Source organism: Trichosurus vulpecula, chromosome 8 (assembly GCF_011100635.1).
Source record: "Trichosurus vulpecula isolate mTriVul1 chromosome 8, mTriVul1.pri, whole genome shotgun sequence".
NCBI lineage: Eukaryota > Metazoa > Chordata > Mammalia > Diprotodontia > Phalangeridae > Trichosurus > Trichosurus vulpecula.
Genome location: NC_050580.1, coordinates 229,370,181 through 229,394,435, shown reverse-complemented (window position 1 = coordinate 229,394,435; position 24,255 = coordinate 229,370,181). Strand labels below are relative to the sequence as shown.

At 35.6% G+C, this 24,255-nt stretch overlaps 1 protein-coding gene across 4 annotated transcripts in view; it reads left to right on the top strand.

The window, feature by feature from the left end:
• Positions 1 to 21,935, top strand: part of GMFB (glia maturation factor beta) — a 33,062-nt gene extending 11,127 nt beyond the window's left edge. For 2 of the 4 annotated variants that reach the window (XM_036735121.1, XM_036735122.1), the window contains 6 exons: positions 5,787 to 5,883; positions 7,493 to 7,542; positions 8,510 to 8,559; positions 8,873 to 8,955; positions 16,628 to 16,701; positions 17,818 to 21,935. In XM_036735121.1, the coding sequence (XP_036591016.1) occupies positions 5,787 to 5,883; positions 7,493 to 7,542; positions 8,510 to 8,559; positions 8,873 to 8,955; positions 16,628 to 16,701; positions 17,818 to 17,889 (426 nt within the window). In that variant the 3' untranslated portion in view covers positions 17,890 to 21,935. Of the gene's footprint in view, positions 1 to 4,685; positions 4,781 to 5,786; positions 5,884 to 7,492; positions 7,543 to 8,509; positions 8,560 to 8,872; positions 8,956 to 16,627; positions 16,702 to 17,817 lie in introns of all 4 variants that reach the window. The other 2 variants (XM_036735119.1, XM_036735120.1) reach the window with 2 other exon arrangements.
• The last annotated feature ends 2,320 nt before the right edge of the window (positions 21,936 to 24,255 follow it).

Below are 24,255 nucleotides of genomic sequence, written 5' to 3'. Positions count from 1 at the left end.
CAGTGGTGTTTTGGACCTCCTTTTCCTTTTGGCTAATTCTGCCTTTCAAGGCATTCTTCTCCTCATTGGCTTTTTGAAGCTCTTTTGCCATTTGAGTTAGTCTATTTTTTAAGGTGTTATTTTCTTCAGTATTTTTTGGGTCTCCTTTAGCAAGTCATTGACTTGTTTTTCATGTTTTTCTCACATCACTCTCATTTCTCTTCCCAATTTTTCCTCTACTTCTCTAACTTGCTTTTCCAAATCCTTTTTGAGGTCTTCCATGGCCTGAGACCAGTTTCATGTTTTTCTTGAAAGCTTTTGATGTAGGCTCTTTGAGTTTGTTGACTTTTTCTGTCTGTATGTTTTGGTCTTCTTTGTCACCAAAGAAAGATTCCAAAGTCTGAGACTGAATCTGAGTCCATTTTTGCTGCCTGGCCATGTTCCCAGCCAACTTACTTGACCCTTGAGTTTTTCATTGGAGTATGACTGCTTGTAGAGTATAGAGTACTTTGTCCCAAGCTTGGGGGGTTGCACTGTTGTTTTCAGGGCTATTTCTACACAGCAAGCTCTGCCACGCCAGTGCTTCTTCTCCCGCAAGAACCGCCAATCTGGACTGCGACTCAGATCTAGGCTGGCTCTGCACTCCCACTCAGATCTGCCACTTAATTCCTCCCACCAAGTGGGCCTGGGGCCAGAAGCAACTGCAGCTGTAGTCCTCAGAGTTGCACCACTGTGGCCGCCCCTGGGGCTGTGGCCTAACTGTGAACTCCTTTCATTCTGTCCCCTCCCCGCAGCTTTTCCCACTAACCTTCTCTGTTGTCTTTGGTGTTTGTGGGTTGAGAAGTCTGGTAACTGTTACAGCTCACTGTTTCAGGGCTCTAGGGCCTGTTCCACGTGGCTCGCAGTCTGGTTGGTCCTGGCGCAGCCCATGCTGGGCTCTGCTCCCCTCTGCTCCCAGTTCCGTGAGATAAACCTTACCCAGAGACCATCCAGGCTGTCCTGGGCTGGAGCCCTGCTTCCCTCTGTGTATTAGGAGGGCAGAGTTTATAATCTCAAAGAGGATCATAAACATGTCTGAAACGTTCGGAACCGCCGGATATAAGAAACTCTCAAAGTAGAAGGCAAAAGAATCAAAACATATATTTAGGCTCCACAGTAACCAACCCATGAACCAGCAACCCCATTTTGATATATTGATCAAAGGCTTCCAGGCCCAATAAGTACGCCTTGAAAGAGTAACCAGGAGGCTACAGAGAAGCATGATTGCGTAAAGCAAAATCATGCTTCCCCCTCTATGGTAATAAGATTACCCACTGGCCTGAAGTCTTTGTTCAGCTTCCTCCCGTAGGTCAGCTCTGCTACTGCCAGCTCCTGCTTCAGCTGTGGCTGTGGCTGTGGCTGTGACTGCAACTGTAGCTGTAACTGTAACTGTAACTGTAGCCGTAACTGTAGCTGTAACTGTAGCTGTAACTGCCTCTGGCTCCAACGGGAGCTGCTTTTAACCATCCAGCTTCTGTGGGGGTGCAAGGCACGCCGGGGAAAGCACAGGCCCCCCCCCAATCTGCCCAAGCAAGGCGAAGGGGTCGACCAGAAAAGCACAGGCCCCCTCCATCAGCTTAAGCAAGGGAAGCAAGGCGAAGGGGCCGACAAGCTTACTCCAGTCCAAGATACAAACAGCATTCAGTTCAGGGGAAAAAGCCAAACTAGTCAAGGGCACTTGTTGACTAAGTGCTAAGGAGCCCATTTTTGGTTGCCAATACACTCTGCTATTTCGTGAGTTCTGCAACTCTAGAATTTGTTCAGAACCATTTTTTTATAGGTTTTTGGATGGACCTGGGAGGGGGGAGCCCATGCAAGTCCCTGCTTTCCAGCTGCCATCTTGACTCTGCCCCCAAGATGACTAGTCTTAATGGGATATCTCATCACATTTTCTGAAGACTTATTTTTTTTTCTTTCACTATTATTTTATGGAATGATATTGTATGTAATGTTTCATCATGCTTCTAAGAAAAATTTTTTTTTAGTAACTTATAGTCTAAAACAGAATTGCCTTTGACTGTAGTATCTTTCCCCTTGGCAAAGCAATCAGTATCTTCTTGCTGAGGTAGTTTTTAGGCTCTCAGCCATTTCATTGTAGTAATTGGCTTATCATTTCCTTAGGAAATGATAATAGTGTGTATCAGTGTTTGTCTTTTATCCACTTCCCGTTTTTACCATCAATAGCTTATATAAATATGGCAAGTTAGAGCTATTTTAACTATAAACAATATTTTCTAATTTTGTTATTGATTTTAATCTTCATTCTAACAAGCAGATGGTCATGCAGCACATAGCTGATTCAAAAATGATTCCCACATTTTTATATAATGGTTTTCTGTGATTTAATTTCATTTTTTGTGATGTTATTTGGTATTTGTTATGTCTTGAGTCTGTCCTTTGAAAGAGTATTCATGTAAATGTGTAAAACATTTGGGTACATTTCTTAATCATGAATCACATTTTCCATTTTTTATTTGCTTATTTTGGTGTTTTTTTCTCATTTGTGCCTGTGCATTGAAGTTTAGCAAGTGTTAAAGTATATTTCAATTTAATTTGGAAGGTCTTTGTGGATTCCTTTTAGACTCTATTTTATCTTCTTCATTAGAATTTGGTACACAAATTACAGTGGGGTTTTTCTTTGTGGTCTTTTTGCAAATGCACCACAATACAAGATGCCCAAGTGTTGTCTAAAATGATGTCTCTTGTTTTCTTTTGGATGCAAAATAAACTCTGCCTAGTCCATTATTTGTGGAACCTTATTCAACTTTTCATTTAGCTGCAACTTCCTTTTATCTTCCAGTTTCATTTATAGTGAGTATCAATATTCTTAAGATTCATTCCAGATTCATAATAAATCAGTTAATTGGTCCCTAGACAAGGATTTCATATTTAATATTAAATTAATGTTTACAGATAGTCTAAAAACTAGTTAGCATTATCTGCCCCCTTTTCTTTTTTTTTTTCTGCCCCCTTTCCTTAACTCTGCTCCTGTAACCTCAGGAAGAAGAAGAATAGGCAGCATCCAGGAAGACTTAAGTTTAAATCCAGCCTTAAGACACATGCTAACCGTGTGACCTTGGGAAGGTCACAAAACTTTTGTCTGCTTCACTTCCTTCATCTGTAAAATAAAGATAAGAAGACTTATTTCATATAGTTGGGTTGAGGATAAAATTAAATAATATTTGTAAAATGCTTTGCAAACCTTAGGTGCTATAGAAGTGCTATTATTATTGCCATATAGGACTGAGCCATTTGTAATTTTTTTTGTTAATTGCCATGGCCATAGAATTCATCATCTAATGACTGGTAGGTCTACTGGTAATTAACCCACCCATGCTCATTAGTCTGTTACTAAGACCAGAATTGGAGCCTTTCCAGCATAGTAGAACTAGCCAGGGCTTACATTCTACTGGTAGAGCCTTTCAGAGTCATCTTCACACCTCAGTGAAGCATCTTGAGGAGAACCAAAAGGCAATAAATATTTCCCTTTAATCTAGAGTAAATTGTCCCTTTTAGTTTTCCTAATAGTTTAAAAATGTTTTCCTTTACTGGTTCTATCATAAAACTGGATGTGTTTAAAAATATACAGAGACCGTTCTTGAGAAAAAGCAAAAAGGAGTTTATTACTTTCTCATGAGAAAGGACACACCCCAGGATGGCCCAAGATGATGCCAGCACATGTGCGTGTGTGGCACGTGGCTCAAAGCAAGTTATATAGACGCTAACGCGGAGTTCCCCCACCCTCTACTGGCTCCTCTTCCCATTGACTGGATTTGGAGCTCACATTCTAAACGTGGAATCTTTTCCCAGCAACAGAGAATAGGGAGAAGGAAGTAAAAGCTAGATGAAACAGGACCTTGCAGGTGTCTGTCCCCTGATGTAATTTCTTATCTCTACTTTTTCAGCAGACCAATTTCTAAAAACATAGAAGGGGTGCAGGGTGGGGGTGGGGTGGATGGTAGGAGAGACAAGGTCTTTTCCCATGCTGTTTTAACAATCTGGCTAGCAGCTTCTGTGGGGGTAAAAGATCCACCCACAGCCAGCACCCAGAAAGCTGCCAACAGCACAGGTTCTTTCGATCTGCTTAATTAAGGAAACCAAGGTGAAGGGGTTGACAAGCTTACTTTTAATTCAAATATCATTCAGTTAGTTCAGGGGAAAAAACCAGCAACCTGAACTTCAAAACAAAATGCAAACAAATTACAAACATCAACAGACAGACTTTGATTCAAATCCCAACACAGAGTTACCAGAGTTCAACAAAGTTTCAGCATCCGGTTTTACAAGCTGGAGGGCTCCTTAGCTACAGCTGCCTGGAGTCTCCTCATGAACACCATCTCCAGAGCCTCGCACAAATGGCTCTGTCCTCCCTTCTTGTAGGGCTTCAGACATCATCAAACATCATCTGAATCACCAGAGCTCAGGCTCTGGTGATAGGTTCTTGAGTTGGCCCCTCCCCTTAGGACCCTGGGAGGTTCACATCCACATGGATTACATTAACGCCTAATGGGGTTTGGGCCCAGGGCTTAGCACCTCCTAGTAAAGCTCACTGAGATAAATTGAGTCACTCAGAGAAAACAAAGGCCGTTCTGGTTACACATGCTGGGGGGGGGACTTTGCTATTTCAGTATTCCACTCACTGGAGATCTGCTTTTCAACTATTCCAGCATGATTGCTGTTGACAACTTCTTCAAAAATCTCTGGAGAAGAAAATTCCATGACCTTCCTTGATAATTATTTTTGCTGTAGTTATAGTCATGAAGTAAGTTCTTTATGATATCTAATTCAATCCCTTCAATTTTAATTTTAATACTCTTTTCCCCCCTTTTTTTCCTTCACTGCACTGAGTAGTTCTTTAGCTTTCGTAATATGTAAGAGGTATTCTGGTACATTGGAAATCCAGAGCATTAGCTTTGGACCTAGGGGACCTGTATTTTAATTCTAATCCTGTATTCTAATCCTGGCTCTTCTCTTTACTATTTGGGTGAACTTGTACAAATCACTTAATTTCTCTGGGTCTCAGTTTCCTCCTTTGCAAAACCAGGGATTTAAACTCATTTCCAAGATTCACTTCCAACTCTAAATCTATGAACATGTAGTAGCTTCAAATGTTCCCCCCTCCTCAGGCTATATTAACTCTCTTTAGTCTTCTCTAATGTGGTCCATTTTCCAAACGTTCAACAAAGAGTCATCACTCTTTTCATAGACCCTTTTGGAATTGTTTGCATGTCTCAGTTGTGTACCTAAATTTGAACAAAGACATTACTGATGCTAATTATAGCTAGAAATCATTTTTGTGCCTACATATTCTGTGCTTTTGTACATATTCTGAAATGTACTTTTTTCTCCCAAATGTTGTCACCCCTCTTAGACCTTTCACCTTATCTTTTTGCTGTAAGGAAACCTTCTAAAGAAGTTGTATAGTATTATGTTTATGGAATTTTTCCTCCCTACGGAAAATATCCAATATATGTCATCTGCCTTGATCAGGGCAAGGAGAATTAAATAATCCCATCCATCTCCATGCAGTTTATTTACCATGTCAGGTAGGAAAAAAAAAAGTTTGCATGAACAAGTTAGTGAAATAGTTAAAAGTATTAAAAGGTAAAAACTACTCTTCAGTTATTTCACTTCTGTATATTGGGCATTTGTATTCATTTACTGCTAATGTCTAGCCTTGTATAGATTGCTTATTTACATGCATGATTTTTTAAAATTACACATTGAAACTATTTCATTTGTGTATGTGTGTGTTTTTTTTTTCCCAGAGTGAATCTCTGGTGGTTTGTGATGTTGCTGAAGATCTAGTGGAGAAACTGAGAAAGTTTCGTTTTCGCAAAGAAACTAACAATGCTGCTATTATAAGTAAGCTCAACTGTTGTCAGCAAAGTTATAGTCTTATTCTTGTTTAATACTTCACTAAAATTTTAGCCACAGGTCATGTAGGAAATTTTTTTAAAGTAATTTCCCTTCCTCAATTTTTTTCTTTTCATTTTACTTTTCACACAAATACAACAACTAAAAGTCACTAAAAGGGAAGAACAATACCCCACAATTGTGGCAACTTCTAGTAAAAACTAGTTTGTCTTAATTCCAAGTAGTTTTTGGCTACCCTTCTCCTTGAGGCTTAAATGTTATAATATTAAAAATATATATATGTATCTTAAATAACTTTTAAATGTTTTTTCTCCGAGGGTAAAGAAGATGTCTAGCTTTATTTAAATATAGTAATATTTGGAAGCTCTTTAAGTATTGAACATGTCCACCTTTTTTTGGAAGTAGTTAGCCACTATTTAATAAGTATCACTTTTTCCTGTATCTGCCAAAAGATAGGAAGAGTAGTTTGTGGCTTGCCTCCCCCATTTCTCATCAACAATGAATTTGACTTTCAAGACTCTTCTTTATGGGCAATATGAGAGTCTGAAATTGTACTATTTGGTAGCGATAAAAAAGGTGAAGTCGAGGAGGGAGGGCAATTTAAATTCTGTAGTCTGTACTGCTTAACTAAAATGCATGTGGCAAACTAAAGCAAATTAATAGTGATAATTCTGCAGCTATACTTATGCTACAAATTAAAAGTCCAAACCAGTCTAAGCACACATTTGTGAAAAATTAAACCACACATTTTATTGCTATAATGATTTCAGTTTTTACCCCAGAAGGGAGGCTATTCTAAATCTTTTTTATCCGTAATATCTGTTTGAATGTTTGCTGTAACATTAGCAAACAATTTACTTCAGATAAAAGCATGACATAATGCCACTTGTTCAAATAAAGTAGTAAGTTTTACCCTTGTTTCTTTAACGTAAGAAAAACCTTAATGCTTGCACCAAAAGAGGTGAACGGGGTATTTTTAAAATCTTGTGTATTTGACTTTGGAATGTAAGTTGGCCCCAGTATTTGAACGTAGATATCTGATGCTTGGGGAAATTCACTTCAAATGAGATAAAGAGGTGTCATTAATGTCCTGACCCAGGAAGACCTAGTAAGGCATTCTTTTCATATTGTCCAATTTTCTTTCTATATTGGTCAACTTTTGTCTGCAGCTAATTCATTCCATGCTGGATATAGAGCATTCTGAGTGGTGCAAAGTTTGGCCCTTTCAGATCTTCCCGGGATTAGAGTAGGAAATTAAATATTTGGACTTTAAAAGACTTCTTTGTAAAACATATAAGGTAGCTGAGACAGCAGTATTCTAAATAAGCAGATTAAATACTGCTGCTTCATAAAATAAACCCACTACAGGTACTGTCAACAAACTTGATCATCTGTGAGAATCATGCTTTCAAGGGTTGACTAAATAAAAATATAACTATCCCAAGGAACAAATATTAGGTTAATAAGTCGTCAGTGAGTTTGACCCATGTTTCTTGATCAGTTTCCATTTTAGAAACTAAAAAAAATAAGTCCAAGGGATGGGAATGTTAAATTCACAGATGTGCACAAATTCATATATATTGTCTTTTCATCATAGTGAAGATTGACAAGGATAAACGGCTGGTAGTACTGGATGAAGAGCATGAGGTTTGTCAAATCACCTAAAGATAATCTTTCATTATAGTTCAATCATGTTATCATATGAAAAATGCCATCTTTGCTCTATGTAATTTCCCATGTAAAATTTAAGTTATCTCTTTCCATTGTGTGGTCACTAAGTGAAAAAAATCTGTAACAATTACATTGTCTTGCTAAGTAAAGTAAATTTTCTTTCTTTAAGTGTTAAGGAAATCCCATCTGATAAACATAATCATCTAAGAATTCCTTTTACCAAATGAGGTGTGACAAGCCCTTAAGATAAGTTTTTGCTGAGCTCTTTCTCAGCCAGTATAAATTGACTTTCTGTAAGTTACAGATACGGATTGTGCCTGGGATTTTGTTGGTATAGGAAACTCTCTCTACCAATTCAAGTCACCTTCTACTCAGCAATTTAGCATCTTAGAGAGTTGCCTAGAGCATTCAGGTTAAGTGACAGGGTTACAAAGCTAGAATTTGTCAGATGCCAGATTAAACTCAGTTGGGTCTTCCTGTCTCCAAGGCCAAACTTCATTACCCTTTTATGAACTTAGTTTAGCAGATGAATTAAAGCTTCATTCTGATTTGGCTTTTTTTTTTTTTAAATTAGTGAAGTGAAAATAAATTAACTTTTTTTTTCCTCCAGAAGAAACAAATGAAACTTATTTGGAGAAGAATGGATGCTTATTCATTCATTCAGCAATGGCATCCTTGAAGTTGAAGACCTAGCAGAGTTTATATTACTGTTAGAATAGATGGTTGGCTAGATAGTTGGTTAGATTGGAATAGATGAGATTAAAATAGATTTCTTTGCTAACCTAGAAATTATTAGTTCCTACTGTAGGTGGTCACTTTAGTCAAGTTTAGCTTTACTCATAAAGGTTATAAGTCTATTATGCTGTAATACTGTTGCATTTTATTCTGCTAATTACTTATGTCTAAGAACACTCTTGAACATTACTTTTTGTTAAATTGCCAGGGTATTTCACCTGATGAGCTTAAAGATGAACTGCCTGAACGACAACCTCGATATCCTTTTTATTTTTGCTTTTTAAAATCATATAATTTTTCCCCAGGGAGCAAAAAATTATTATATGTATACATATATACATATATTTTCACTTATTCTGTGCTTTTAAAATATACTGTTGTACATTTATGTTGTATTATATTTTATTTCATAATATTCAATTTTTTTTGTTATTTTTGATATTGTGGAAGAATATAAAATGATGTAGGGGCCTAGTTTGAATTGATTAAAGAGAAATCCAATTTTTCTAATCTAGTTGCCTCTATTCAAGTACTAAAATAGTCTTTTCTGTTTCCTTAACTTGAGAAAAACCTTCATTGTTTATAGTTATAAATATCAACATGATGATGGAAGAGTTTCATACCCTCTGTGTTTTATTTTCTCTAGTCCTGTTGGTAAGTATGATTCTCATATAATCTGTGTATGTAAATAAATACATCCTAGTAAAGGTGGATTATGTTGAGTGATGTACTAGAAGATGAAACATGCTAAATTTCTTTAATTTGTCATGTTGTGTATGTGATATAAAGATGAGTATCCCTGTATAACAGTTTTCTTTAAGGTCACAGCCTATATTGAACTTCACCCAAGGGACTTATTAATGAAAAATATCATGAAGTAGTCCCATGGCATAGACTCTGTGAACAGCATGAGTGCTAGATGAGCCACATACTGTAGATTAAACTCCACTTTTATTTTTTTAATTGTTAAAATTATTTGAGTTGTGAAGTTTTCTCTTGAGTTCAAGATAAGTTACTATAAATTTTAAATTTGTTCTCAGATTCAGGGGGCTTTTTTTTTTTTAAATGAGATAATCAAAACTAATTTCTCAGGATTTTTCTCTGTACATAGTAAATTTCATCTGCTAATTCATAGATTGGCCAATCCATCTGCAAATGTGTTCTTTCATATAGTGGCCTACTTGAGTTCAGAATAATTTTTGATCTCTAGGGCTAGAGGGAGTAAATAATGGACAAATATATTGTAGGCATCACCTTTCAAAAACTGAATTAGTTTTTTTTCCTCCTCAACCTGAAATCCTGAGAAATCTGGCCATTTATTGTAATTTATAGATGTAACAGTTATAGAAACATTATTGTGAAAGTTTTTTTAAGTGTATTATATACAGCAAATTGAAATTTGATGAAAACATTTATGTTCTTCAAATTCATATATTCTTAGTTTTTAAAAGTATTTCATTTGTGCTACTAAATAAGGTGCTTTTTTAAGGGAAGTATGTATACTATATAAATACAGTTCAGATGTTACATTTAATTACTTTTGAGACTTTAAAAATGAAACAATTTTTACTAAAGTGAAATATTTATTTTTATTTAAAGCAGATTCTAGATTTTATTTTTTCCTTTGCAGTTCAATTTAAAATTATATGAGTCTGTGATTTAAAATAAATTTCACAAAATACACTCGCAAATTAGTAATACAAAGAGCTAAAGATTTTCTTTTGTCGTTTATTTCCTGTTAATTTGGTTAGTTTACATTTCAGTTATTCTGTTATTATATTTTTTTCTTGGACCCTTTCTTTTCCCTTACCTAACGATTAGGACAACTCATAACATTTTTCTACTAATTCTGCTATTGGGGGAATACTTCAGTAGAATAATAGTTACTTACAAAATATTCCCCATACTCCTTTGACAAGCTTCTTATATCCTAGTTTGGGAATTCCTATATTAGACATTAGGAATATAGAGACAAAAACTGAAAAAGTCCCTGTCTCGAGGACCTACATTTTACACGGCAGATACATATACAAAAGTAAAGCGAATACAAGGTAATTGGAGGAGGGAGAAAACAATAGCAACTAGGTAGATTAGAAAGAACTTAGTAGGAAAAATAGCACCTTGGCTGCATATTAAGGGCTAGGTTTCCTAAGGGTCACCGTGGTGGAGAGTGGGGCATGAAGATTTTTAGCAGAGAAATAATGTTAGGCCTGTCATAGGAGTATTCATTTGGCAGCTTTGTAAAAGATTGACTGCAGAGGGGAGAAACTGTAACTGGCAGATGAGTAAAGAGGCTGTTGCAAGTAATCCAGAAGAGAAGTAATGGGGACCTCAGCATCCAGTTTAGAAAGTTCCTACCTTGTACTAGGAATTGTGCTCGCTGTTCAATGTAAATGCAGGATGTGTGTGTGTGTGTGTGTGTGTGTGTGTGTGTACTCCAAAAAGCAAAAAAGGGAGGGACTCTTAGAGGAGTGGGTAGGTTAAGGAATAGGAGGGCAAGGTATCAAGTAGAAGTAAAGCTGAGCAGTGAGAAGGGATAGGGTAAATGAGGTGAGAGAAAGATGGTTAGGAAACATAGGAAGGACAAGTAATTGTAGCTTAGAATGTGAATGAGATGAATTTACCCATAAAATGGAAACAGCAGACTAAAAATTTGAGTTCAACAATGTGTTGCTTTTAGGAAACACAGTAAAAATGAGAGATATGCACAAAGATAAAATAAAGGGCTGGAGTAGAATTATGTAAAAAAAACAGGGATAGTAATCATGATCTTAGACAAAGTTAAAGTTAAAATATATTTAATTTAAAAAGGAAAATAGGGAAATTATACGTGTCACCAATATTATTCAATATTGTTTTAGACCATAAACTAGATAGTATAAAACACCTGTGCACATACCTGCCAAAACAGACACAGAAACTACATAAACATAAAATACTTTTTATACAAATAAAGTCAGATTTAATAATATGACTTTAGTAATATTTATTGTTCATGTGTAGATAAAGTCATAATTTTTTTAAATGTCAGTTTTACCTAACTAATCTATTTATCCAATGTCATCCCAATTAAATTACTAAAAAATTATCTTACTGAGTTAGAAAAAATAATAAAGTTCATTTGGAAGAAAAAAGGTCAGGAATGTCAAAGAAACCAGGGGGAAAAAAGATATAAAGGAAGGAGATTCATCAGTATCAGACCTTAAACTATATTATAAGGTGAGAGCATTGTCAAAGTATAAAATGGATAATTTTGATTATTTTAAATTCAAAGATTTTTGTATAAATAAAACCAATGTAGCCAAGAATAGAAGGAATACAGAAAATTGGGAAGAAACTTTCATAGTCTCTCAGATAGGATGTGATTGTGTTGGAATACTTCTGTGGTATAAGAAGTAATGAGCTAGTTGATTTAGGAAAACCTGGAAAGATTCAGACCAATGAAGGAAGTTGCTATCCAACTCCAGAGAAGGAGATTACAAGTGGAAATATGCATAGTATGGTTTTACATATATGTATATGAGTATAGATTTGTGTGTTTATCGATAACTTTGTATATGTATCCAAGTTTAATTGTAGCCTTCTTTGGGGGAGAAAGAGGAAAATAAAGTAAAAAGTACACAGCAGAGAACAAAAGAAAACCTAGAAGGAAGCAAAGAAAAGCTAGGTAGCTTTGAAAACAATGTGTACAATGTGTAGTATTTACTATGTAGGATTTCTTTAAATGGAAATTTATTGCCTTATATTGAATCCTCTCCTATATTCTCCTGCATACATGGAAATGTTTCCCCCCTCTTTTCTCATTTTGTATTTAAGTTTAAAATGAATAAAAAAATTACAGAAAAGAAAATCATGCTTGCCAGGTGGCCATCTAGCTATTAACTAAAAGACTTCCAGTGAAGAGGAATCCAATACCTGACATGCAGCCATGTCACTTTTGGATACTTCAAATTGTTAGGATATTTTTCTCAGTGTCAAACCTTAATTGGTATCTTTACATCTTTTTTTTTTTTTTTATTTGGAGGGAGGAAGGCAGGGCGATTGGGGTTAAGTGATTTACCCAAGGTCACACAGCTTATAAGTATGTCAAGTGTCTGAGGCTGGATTTGAATGCAGGTCCTCCTGCCTCCAGGGCTGGTGCTCTACTCACTACACCACCTAGCTGCCCCATCTTTACATCTTCTACCCACTGCTCCTAGTTCCTAACCTCTCGAACCAAACAGAATTAGTCCTATTTCTCTTTTACATGATAGCCCTTCTGATATTTGAAGACATCTCTTTGCCCCTCTTGAGTTTTCTCATCTCTAGGCTAAACTGCCCCACTTCCTTCACATCATCCTCTTGGCAGGAACTTAAGGTTCTTTACTATTCCAGCTTCCTCCTAGTTCTTCAGATTATCAGTTATCTTTCTAAAATGCAGTATCCAAAACAACACAGCCCTCTCATTGTAATCTGATGAAAGAAGAATACAGAGGAACTTTCATGTTATTACTGGAAGTTATGTTTCTCTTAATTCAACTTGTGATCGATTTCCCTTTTGGCTATCATATCACAGTGTTGACTTAGATTCAACCTTACAGTTCATGGGAACCCCTAGATCTTTTTCAAGAAAAATGGCTGGCTAATTATGTCTTTCCCATCTTGTACATTGTGAAACTAATTTTTTGCAGTGTACATTACCATTAAATTTAATTTTTATTAGATTTGGTCCAGTAGTCTAGCCTAACATCCTTTTATCCATTGCACTAGCAGTACATCCCAACATTCTGTTTTTCACAAATTTGATGCGTGTGCTCTATGCCTTATCCAAGTTACTGGCAAAAATGTTAAATAGAGCAGGGTTTAGCATCAATCTTTCCTGCTCCTGAAGCTTCCTATACATGGTGTTTCCCTCAACTAGAATGTGAGCTTCTTGAAAGCAGGAACTGCCTCACTTTTCTGTTTCTATCCCCAGTGCTTGGCAAATAGTAAGCCCTTCAGAAATGATTTTCCTGCTGTCCACATCCAGAGAAAGAACTATGGAGTCTGAATGCAAATTGAAGCATGCTATTTTCACTTTTTTTTTCCATGGCTTTTCCCTTTATATGTTTAACATGATCAAACGTGTATAACCTTATAAAAAGTTTCCAGATCATGTTCTCTTTCTCTTTTTTTTCTCAAAATTAAGATATTTATCTTTCTGCAGTTCTGTGGTATCTACAATTCTCCATAATTTTTAAGCCAACACTGACACAACTGACACATCAGTGTCGCTGACAGTTGCTTATCTGGCACATCATTACTACTGAAATGGGTCATTGGTGACATTTTGAATTCATCAAGAGCAGATGGGTGATCAGTGGGCGACCTCCTTACTTAGGCCCAGTATCAGCCAGTATCAGCTGCTTGTTAGCCATTGTTCTGTTCTTTGCAGGCCACAGGTCATTCTCCTAGGCAGAGATAGCCGAAGCAAAATAAGAATGAACATATTTGCTTTCTCTCTGTAGTCAGTTCACAATAGCCCATCTGCCCTGAATAGTGATTGTCATCTTCTTTACCCCAGGATAGCTTTTAAAAATACAAAACAAAACCTCTTTTTATTGTCCTTAGCTTTCCCTGCCGCCCTGACCTCATTCAGCACACCAGTATTCTACAATGCGTTTATATTCATCCTCTGTTACCAGTATGTCTTTTAACAGTCTAATTCAGCCAATGAATTTCCTGTGTACCCATATCAATCTCTTTTTCTTCCTCATCAGAATTGTTTCAGTGTCTTCAGAATTTCATTCTTCAGAGCCACTTTTCCCTACTAGGTTGACTTCCTCCATAGAATTTTAGTCCATGGGATCCTGTCTATCCTTTGGTACTCTTTGAAATCTGTCTTCCCAAAGCCTAAGGCGTATGTAGAGGAAGCATGGAATAGGGTATAGAAAACTGGCCTTAGAGCCAGAAGTTCAAACCCTGTTGGCAGTTTGACCATTGGCAAGTGATTTAACCTTTTGCTGCTGTAGTTAACTCTCTATGACTAAATTGCAGAGGATGTGCCAACGTGCATCAGTAGACAGACTTTACTTATTTTGGTGTTCTCTATACCAATGCAATCAGAAGTCTAATCTCTATCTCTATATTACGTATATGTTTATATGCATGTTAAATCTCTAAAAGAATGAATCATTTCCCCAACTGGCTTGTGGAGAGAAGACTTTTATACTTTTTTTTTTTATCTCCTACAGTGCCTAGTAGCACCTTGCAAATTATAAGGTTCCATTACAATCCATCTGGATAGTCCAATCAGTCAAATTTAGATAGTTGCTGGAAGTCCAGCTGTTCATAATGCATAAGCCAGAATACAGAGACGTGTTGTGTTTTTGTTAACTAGGATTTTGTATCATAGCAACAATTGTCTGAAACTTGACTGCTTTACTTATGTTTACTTTGAATGTTGTTAAATATAAGTTAATTCCATCTTTTGCATGCTCATGTGTAGTCTGGTTCTCCAGTATTTCAGTGGATCTCATTGACATGGATATTCTCCAGTGTTGTGTCTTACCTACTTATATTTCTTTTAAACAGACTTTGTTTTCTAAAGTTGACAATTGTGGGGTAGCTAGGTAATGCAGTGGATAGAGCACCAGCCCTGGAATCAGGAAGACCTGAGTACCAATCTGGCTTCAGACACTTGACACTTACTAGCTGTGTGACCCTGGCCAAGTAACTTAACCCCAATTGCCTCACTACCCTACCCACCAAAAAAGTTGATATTGTGAGTTATTCATGTGAAGCAGCCTGCATTTTAGAACTTTTTCCCTTCAGAATCAAAAAAAAATAATATTAAACCAGGAATTTCATGGCCTGAGACTCGTTCATTTTTTTCTTGGAGGCTTTTGATGTAGGCTCTTTGACTTTGTTGACTTCTTCTGGCTGTATGTTTTGGTCTTTTTTGTCACCAAAAAAAGATTCCAAAGATTCTGAACCTGAGTCCGTTTTTGCTGCCTAGCCATGTTCCCAGCCAACTTACTTGACCCTTGAGATTTTCGTTGGGGTATGACTGTTTGTAGAGTATAGAGTACTTTGTCCCAAGCTTGAGGGGCTATGCTGTTGTTTTCAGTTACACAGCAAGCTCTGCCACACCAGTGCTCCACCTCCCCCAAGAACCGCCAACCTGGACAGGACTCAGATCTAAGCTGGCTCTGCACTCCCACTCAGATCTGCCACTTAATTCCTCCCACCAGGTGGGCATGGGGCCAGAAGCAACTGCAGCTGTAGCTCTGGAAGCAGCCTCAGAGCTGCATCACCTCCGCTGCCCCTGGGGTTGTGGCCTAACTGTGAACTCCTTTCACTCTGTCCCCCTGCAACTTTTCCCACTAACCTTCTCTGTTATCTTTGGTGTTTGTGGGTTGAGAAGTCTGGTAACTGCCACAGCTCACTGATTCAGGGCTCTAGGGCCTGTTCCACCTGGCTCCCGGTCTGGTTGGTCCAGGCGCAGCTCACACTGGGCTCTACTTCGCTCCGCTCCCAGTTCCGTGGGATAGACCTTAACCAGCGACCCTCCAGGCTGTCCTGGGTTGGAGCCCTGCTTGCCTCTGCTATTTCATGGGTTCTGCAGTTCTGGAATTTGTTCAGGGCCATTTTTGTAGGTGTTTGGAGGGACCTGGTGGGGAGCTCATGCAAATCCCTGCTTTCCAGCCACTATCTTGGCTCCCCAGTCCTAAACCAGGAATTTCAAGAGGAGAAAAAAAAAGGAGTCCTGTTTGACTCTTGTCAATTTATATTGTCCCATAAATTATCTACCAGGTTATCCACTTGGCATTAGAAGATCTTTGTAGCATTGTGTAATGGAAAGAGCATTTAACTTGGAGTCAGAAAAGACCTAAGTTTGGATCCTACCTCTGACACTTAACATGCATTTTGACCTTAGAGAAGTCACTCACCCTCTGAGTTTCAGTTTCCTTATCTGTAAGATGGGGTAATAATGTATATAGTACCTAACCTCACAGGGCTGTAAGGATCAAATGAAGATGGTGGTAAAGGGCTTTATAAACCTTAGCACTAAAAATAATGTCAGCACTTGTCTCTTGGCACTTTAGGAGTACCAGTGATACAAGCCTGACTTTCTGTTATTCCTCATTCTCACTTTACAGCCATATGTATCTTTGATATCATCTCATGTATGTACTTAAATGAGTACTTCAAAATATGGGACATGTGAATTTAATTGTATTTTTCTCCATATCAAAAGAAATTCTAAATTGATGTAACTATATTAAATGTAAGTGAAGAAAGCAGTTTTTCACTTCCGTTTCTCAAATTCTCATATTTCCTGCTTTCCTTCTTTTCTAAACTACAGGGTGTAAGCCTGAGCAACAGATGATGTATGCTGGGAGTAAGAATAAGCTAGTTCAAACAGCTGAACTAACCAAGGTATTATTTTAATATATGACTTGTTTGTTGAGAATATGCTTAGCAAAGTCATTACAGAAGATTAGGAAATCATTTATTTGAATGAATCCAGCTTACTTAGTGGGTAAGCTACTTACTATGCAGTTAACTGTACCCAAAACTAGATGGTTTCTTAGAATCCAAGATTAACATTCTTGGAATACCTGAGATTATTAATGATTTTTAAAGAATATACCATTTTCCTTATATTAGGAGATTGATATAAGATTTAATAACTACTTACTGTTTTGTGGTCCTGCTGAAGACTAAAATAAAATATTTACTTGTTTCTCAAGTTCATTTAAGTTTCCTGTACCAATTTTTAGTTGATAGGTTTATTTTATTCCACATGTTATATCAATAAAAATAGATTAATCAAAAAATTTAGCTTATTTTTTAATATAGTATCAATGATCTTTCCCACCTCTTCCTCTTTTTCAGTTCCCTCCCATCTCCCTGCTTTGTTTTAAGGCTTACCATCATTGCTTTCCATCCATCAGCCTGTATCTGTATGAATGTAATTTATGGCAGTTTTTTCTCTACCTTTTACCCTGAAGCAGCATCTCACATGCTGAGGGATTTTTTGATCAAGGGTGGAGTGGACTCAGCTAGTGGACCGTGGCTAATTTACCCAAATCTGAAATGGTTCTAGTCTGCCAGAACTAGGAAAAGTAGGAGGACCATTTGTTCTACATTCTGAGGAATATTTCTTGGAACATATAAACTTTGAGAGTTGTGATGGTTTGGTGGGGGTGAACAGTGTTCTAGTCTACTCTATCAAAGTATACCACACCCCAGTAACTTCCATTGGCTACCTCCAGTCCTTTTAAAGTCAACTGAAACTCGAGTGCCCTGGGCTATAGTTTTCAGATATATTCTTTGGAAATATTTGAGTTCTCAAGTTCAGTATATGTATTTTTACCTGACTTATACCTCTTCCAGTCCTGTCAAGCCTTGGTCAATACTTTAATTCTCCCAAACATAAAGTATCAGTAATTGAACATTCCGAAAGGGGCCCAATTTGCTGTTCACAGAGGTCAGATTAGGAAGATGAAACTAAATTTGATAACATCTTAACTTAAGCTTTTGTCTTTTAAGGTATTCGAAATAAGAAATACGGAAGACCTAACTGAAGAATGGTTATGTGAGAAACTTGGATTTTTCCACTAAAGTGAATGTCCTATTACTCTTAAGTATTTATGTACTAACCTGACTATACTGGAACCAGACATAAATACTTTTTTATGCCTAAAAATGCACTGTTATTTACAATTTTATTTCCTGCAGCAAATAAAAATCTCAGTTGTACAAAGTGTGTACAAAAGAGGAGATTCTTCTTATAGTAATGAAAATTTTAAAAGTGTTTCCTCATATTTGTAATTGTTTAGTGGAATACTTTTGCAGGGAATTTTTGCACTCTTGTGACTAACTTCTATTACTTTTGGTTCAGAATTTGTTACTATTTTCAGACACCATTGGAAAGTGGGTATTTTGCTTGTGATAAGCAAAGGTTGCCTCCTTTTGACAAATACTGGATATTAGCATAGTGTTACTTGTCAGATATGTGAAACACATTTAAAGGCTTGAATGACCCAAATTTGAGCCTATAAATATGACTTTAGAGTATCATGTATTCTAAGTCCTTTTTCGTTAATTCTGGAACTTACTTAGTTTGCTACATATTCCTTTCATAACCTCAAATATCCGTAATTATCAACCAATATTAAGTCCTATTGCGTTATAAACTTGAGTATTTCCTGATGTCATTTGAGTGTTAGTCATTTTAAACCTGTTAATACTGTGCCTTTGATTTGTTAGCTTTAAAATTATTCTTGAGAGTTTTACACTGCCAGTAATCCAGACTTGGTGAAATGAATACTTTTGTAAAGGTCCATGTAAATGTTTTGTAGTGTCTAATTCTATAACTGATATTTCTAATAAAACCAACTTCATTTCTGTAAATTCCAGCCATTTTCCTGCATTAGTGAATACCTGGCAGTTGAAAGTTAGGACTTTGTATGTGTCTGTGATTTAGATTTGTATCATAGGAAAGAAGTATTGATCTTGGTCGTAGTCAGCAAAAATAATGTCAGTCAAATTCATCTTGATGCTATAACACTTGGGTTATCGGAATGGCATTCCAAGCTAAATGAGTACTTGAATAGTTAAGTTATTCTTCATATAGGTCATTAGCATAAATCCTATTATGAAGGGTATTTTAAAATGTCTTTTTAAAATGTTTACTTTAAAACATTTAAAAGTAGACATTTTACAAAGACTTGCCAACACATCCTCAATCCGTAATATGACAACCAAGTAAAATGATTTTCTTATATCTCCATCATTTTCTTTAAAAAATGAGCAGAAAGCCCTTTTGCAATGGATTCTATTTAATTCATAATTTCTGTCTTTCAAATGTATGTGCAACTAAATTTAGAGGTGTTAAGATTTTCTAATATTACTGAATGAGAATCTTTTGTGACCTAAATAATTTATCATGTGTCATCCTTAATAGGAAAGCAGGAAATTAAAGGAAAGAGGAAATAAGACAGATGGAAAAAAGAGAGGAAAAATTTTTGTTTTTCTGTTGTTGTTAAAGAGTAGTAAGGATTCCTTCTTTCTTCCAGATAAAATAATACTTCCACAAAATTAAAATTTTATAAATGTTTATTTAAATACACAATTTTTGCTTTTTGGGACTCTTCAGAAATGAAGTGTCACTTAAATCATAGGATCATGGATCTAGAGATGATGGGATTTCAGAGGCCATCTTGTCCAACCTCTTCATTTTATAGATGAGTAACCTGAAGCTGAGAGAAGTCAGTGACTGAAGTCACACCATGATCATGGAATTCTGGAATCAGGAGGGTTAAAACCTCTATGCTAATATTAATTAGTGTAGGCATATTTTTGATTAAAGAAGTAATACTCTATTGTCTCAGGTCACAGCAATAAAAGGAAATGATGCTGTGATCTTAAAATATAGGAAATGTTTGTCTTTTATACTAAGATCCTTTATACTTATTGACCATTTCTTTCATTGTTTTCTAATTGTGGCACTGGGTTGTGATAAGTAATCCAGATTCTTTAGCCTGATTTTTCCCTTTATGACCCATGGCATACATACATTTAAAGGCAGCTAATTGTAAGTTCAATGGAAATGATATTTTTGTCTTCTATGAAATTAACTTTAATAACCGGTCATTAAACCTGCAACCTTAGTCTCCTTAACACAGTGCTTCACTAGAGACACCTGAGCTAAAATGTTCTCAAACTTTTGGCCAGATTCCCCTTTGTTACTTCATTATTTTATGGTTCTTTTTTCCAGAAATAGAATGAGCTGTAAAGGAACTAACAAGAAAAAAGCCATGGTCCTCATGGATTTACAGGGGAAGTCCATCAAACTTTTAAGGAACAATTAATACCAATACTAGACAAATTATTCTCAAAATTTGAAAATGAAAGCATTTTTTAGTGCCAATACATTTTGGGTTTCTTTTAAAATGATTTTCATAGCACCTTCACAGGTTTGTTGAGAGGATCAAATGAGATGTGTATGAAAAACTTAGCAAACCTTAAGGCTCTTATGTAAATCTTAGCTATTATCATATGATTACTAAATTTCCATTGTGACAGTTGTATCTTTATTCCTCTTTTTTCTTCCTCAAAGAGTTACCATAGAATTCCATTTTAAAATATTTCCCACCTTCCAAATATAAACTGCACCCCTCTGGTTCATAATCTAATTTTTAAACTTAATAGTTCTTAATCCTTCCCTCATCTGGTAGCACTTTCAGACCTTGAGACCATTGGGAAGATTACGGATCACACTTCAAGAAATAACTGCCTCACAGGCATGATTTAATTACTTGTCATCTAAGTTAGCATTTATTTTAAAATAGTTGGCCTTACTTAATTTTTGCATTATTACAGTAAGAGTATACTTGGTCAAGATAGGACAAATTAATTATCCCCTCCTATATTTATTTTATATGGTAAAGTCACCTACATTTGAAGATTATACAGTGCCTAGCACATAGTAGGTGCTTAATAAATGATTGGTGGATGATTGATTAATGTATTGTAATGCCAAAATATCCTCCAAGCATTGTATAGCATTCTTCTTTTTCTGGTATTAGAGCAAACCTAGGAAAGAGTCTCTTACCAATTTATTATACTCAATTTTAGGGTTTTTTTTAAGACATCAGTTTTGTCTTATTGTTTCTGGAAATGTCTACTACATGCCTAATACAGTTAAGTACCCTCTTATATTTAAGCAAGTGTTGATGCTATTCCAAATATTTTTATAGTACTATTAATAATAGCCTTTGTAGCAAAAGGTCTCACAACACTTTTTCCCCTAATAAAAACTCCTATTGTGAGGAGTCAAACAGCCATAAAAAGTTTTGTGCTCAGGTCTGAACCTGAATAAAATCTCTGGTATTGGAAGATTATTACCAAGTTTGGTTTTGCTACTTAAAAATTCATTGAGTAAATAAAGTTTGTGGGTTTGTTTTTAAGCTCTACTAATTAAAAATTGCTTGATTAATTTTCAGACATAAGCATAACTGTAAATCATTAACCATAAAATTGGGCTAATGATTTTGGATATTTTCATAAAAGTTTAAATGCTAGTATTTGGTGGAAATAGAGAATAATTCATGTTTTTGTTAATTCAGTAGATAGGTGGATTGTACTGGAAGCTGGTATTTGAGCCATCACAACTTATCATGTAAAGGTGAATCTCAAACTTTATTGGTCACATTTATTTATATTTGAGGAGGCAAAATTGACCTTTTTTAATATGGTAACAAAGGGTCCCTTGTGAAATGTATTTAAGGAGAACTTTAGGTTGTTTCCTCTTATACCTTCCTACACATAAAAATAATTAGATACCTGCAATATTTAGATTTAAAGGACTGAATTAAGTTTAAATTGAAACTGCCAATTTCTATAGCCACAAAGATTACTTGAACATTTTGAGAACTCTGATATGCCAGGACAAGCTTCCAGTGATAGAAATGTTCTAATACAACTTTATTTTATTAAGGAAACTTGAACTATTAAGCTCAGTCTCATCTAACAGTTTCATGTAGTTGTTTAACCTCCTTACATTGTGTCAGTCTTCGCTATTTCATTCTGCATGTTTATTTTAAATGGTCTCTAGCTAAGCATGATGAGTGTATTGGTTTAAATAAAATGTTAACATGAAAGAACTTAATGTTTCATCTTTTTTCTCCCCACTACTTATATTCTTTGGCTACCTAGCTAGGAATATTGTGTTTGGATTCTGCAGATTCTTTTGTAACTAGAACACTTGAAGTGAAAAGGGGAATTCAGTGCAGAGTAAGGGGAGGGTGAAAAAATTTATTTTATTTTTTTAAGTTGTAAAGAGGTTTATTTCCTCTGATGTCAAAATGGTTCATTTACCAAACATACTATTTAGAAACTACTAGCTTAGGCATTAATTTTTCTCTATAAATAGAAGCAGAATAGAATATTGGTCAAGGGATTGACCTTTTGTTGTAAAGGAGTCAAAAAGCACTGAATACACCAGAAAAAAATCCAGAATTATCTAGTGAATTTAGTTGTCATTTTTTTGAGGGCCAATATTATACAAAGTATTGAACAAACAGTTTTAACAAGTAGAAGGACCTTTCTTGATTTGAAGACAATATTTTGTAAGTGGATTAGCTAGAGTATGGATCTGCTTTCTACCTCATTCCTATTGTTCTACCATTTCATTCCTACATATCTAAACAGGAAAATGTAGGGAAAATCTCATTTTTCCAAATGTAAATCTCCAAGTTTCCCAGATTATGTCACCACCACAGAATTATTTTGACTATAGTACTTGTCATTATTTGGAGCATTGGGGGGGTTCTATTTGAAATCTTATATGCAGCTTGTATATTAAATTCAGGGGGAAAAGTCTAAAAATATTTTTCAACTAAAGATTGTAACTTAAGTCATGACAGCTAATAAAATTAACATGCTATACCCTGTACTATTGCACTTTATAGGATTTGGATTTTATTTCCCCATTGCATAGTATTTGAAACAAGTTAACATGTCAGTTTCAGTAATATAAATATGGTGGTTTAACTTTCTTCTAATATACATATATTTATGTGCAATATATGTATATATCTATGTCTATTCATATAAATAGACATGGAAACATACAACTGTTGCATGAGCTTTCCTTAAAATTTCTTGACTAGCTACTACCAGAAACCTTGCACATGAAACAGAGAAGAATATTGCAATTATTCACTCAGAGTGAGACATTCCACCAGCAGCTGATGGATATGTGTGTCTCATAATTTGGCTAGTAATATCTATACCATTCTACCATTCACATGACCATTTGTTATGTGAAGTGAAGAGTATGCTAGTTACCAAGCATCTTGGTCAAATAGACTGATTTACCACAAAAGAGGATGCTTATCATTTGTTACCAAAACAGGAATGTGTCCTTGTTTAGCCATTTACACTAGATGAAAGGGGACCAAACAGCTCTTGGGAGACCAAGATAAAAGGATCAGACTTCCTTGGACCATCAAAAACCTTTTGTTGCATTAGAAAGGAAGCCAGCCTAATTATAAGCTGATATTGTAGTAACATGTTAAAACAGTAGACAGTTAATAGCAATACGGAACAAAATGAAGTTATATTCATTCTAACAGATCATTCAGTTCTTGAAAATCTACTTTTACAGAACCAATGCTGCTCTTCAACTGTTATACAATTGTAGACTTTGAGATTTGTCAAAGGTCACAAAACAAGAGTTAGAGGAATAATTTTGAACAGAGGTCTTCCTGACTCCAAGGCCAGCTTCCTATCCATTATTCCTATGCTACTTACTTCTCTCTCTCCCTGCATAAACATGGATGTGTGTGTGTGTGTGTATGTATGTATGTAAGGGGGTATATTTTACATATGTATGTATGTATATAGAGATATAAAAATGCGATTCTTAATATTTTTTCTGTCATGTATAACCAAATGCCAGCACTTTCTTTGATTATTGTGAAGTGTATATGTGTGTGTGTATGTATGAAAATTACAGCCTCTTATTGCCCCATAAAAAGTGTTTATTGCTTTTTAATATTTTAAAAGCTTTAAATAAATTTTCAAATTTGAATAACACATTTGGAGAATGAAGAGTCTTAGGTAATCTAAAGGCAAAAACTTGTAAGTCATTTCCATAGATATAGATGGTGGACTAAATCTGCTGCAATCTTCTCATTTGCCTCTTTCTCAAAAGGGGAATGCAGTATGTACAATGTGGCGTGGATATTTCTCTAAAATAAATTACTGAATCAGGGACTGAATGAATAAAACAGCATTGTCCCAAATTTTCTTACCCTCAATAAAATTAGTGGCTATCCTTCTCTGTTCTTTAATTTCTGTAGCAGTGAAAATAATGATAACTTCACTGACAAGTTCAATTCATTCTGTCATTTACATGAAGTTAGAACCCCAAGTGGATTTTCTATCTCTGTGTTATACGTAACTTCAATAAGATCCAAC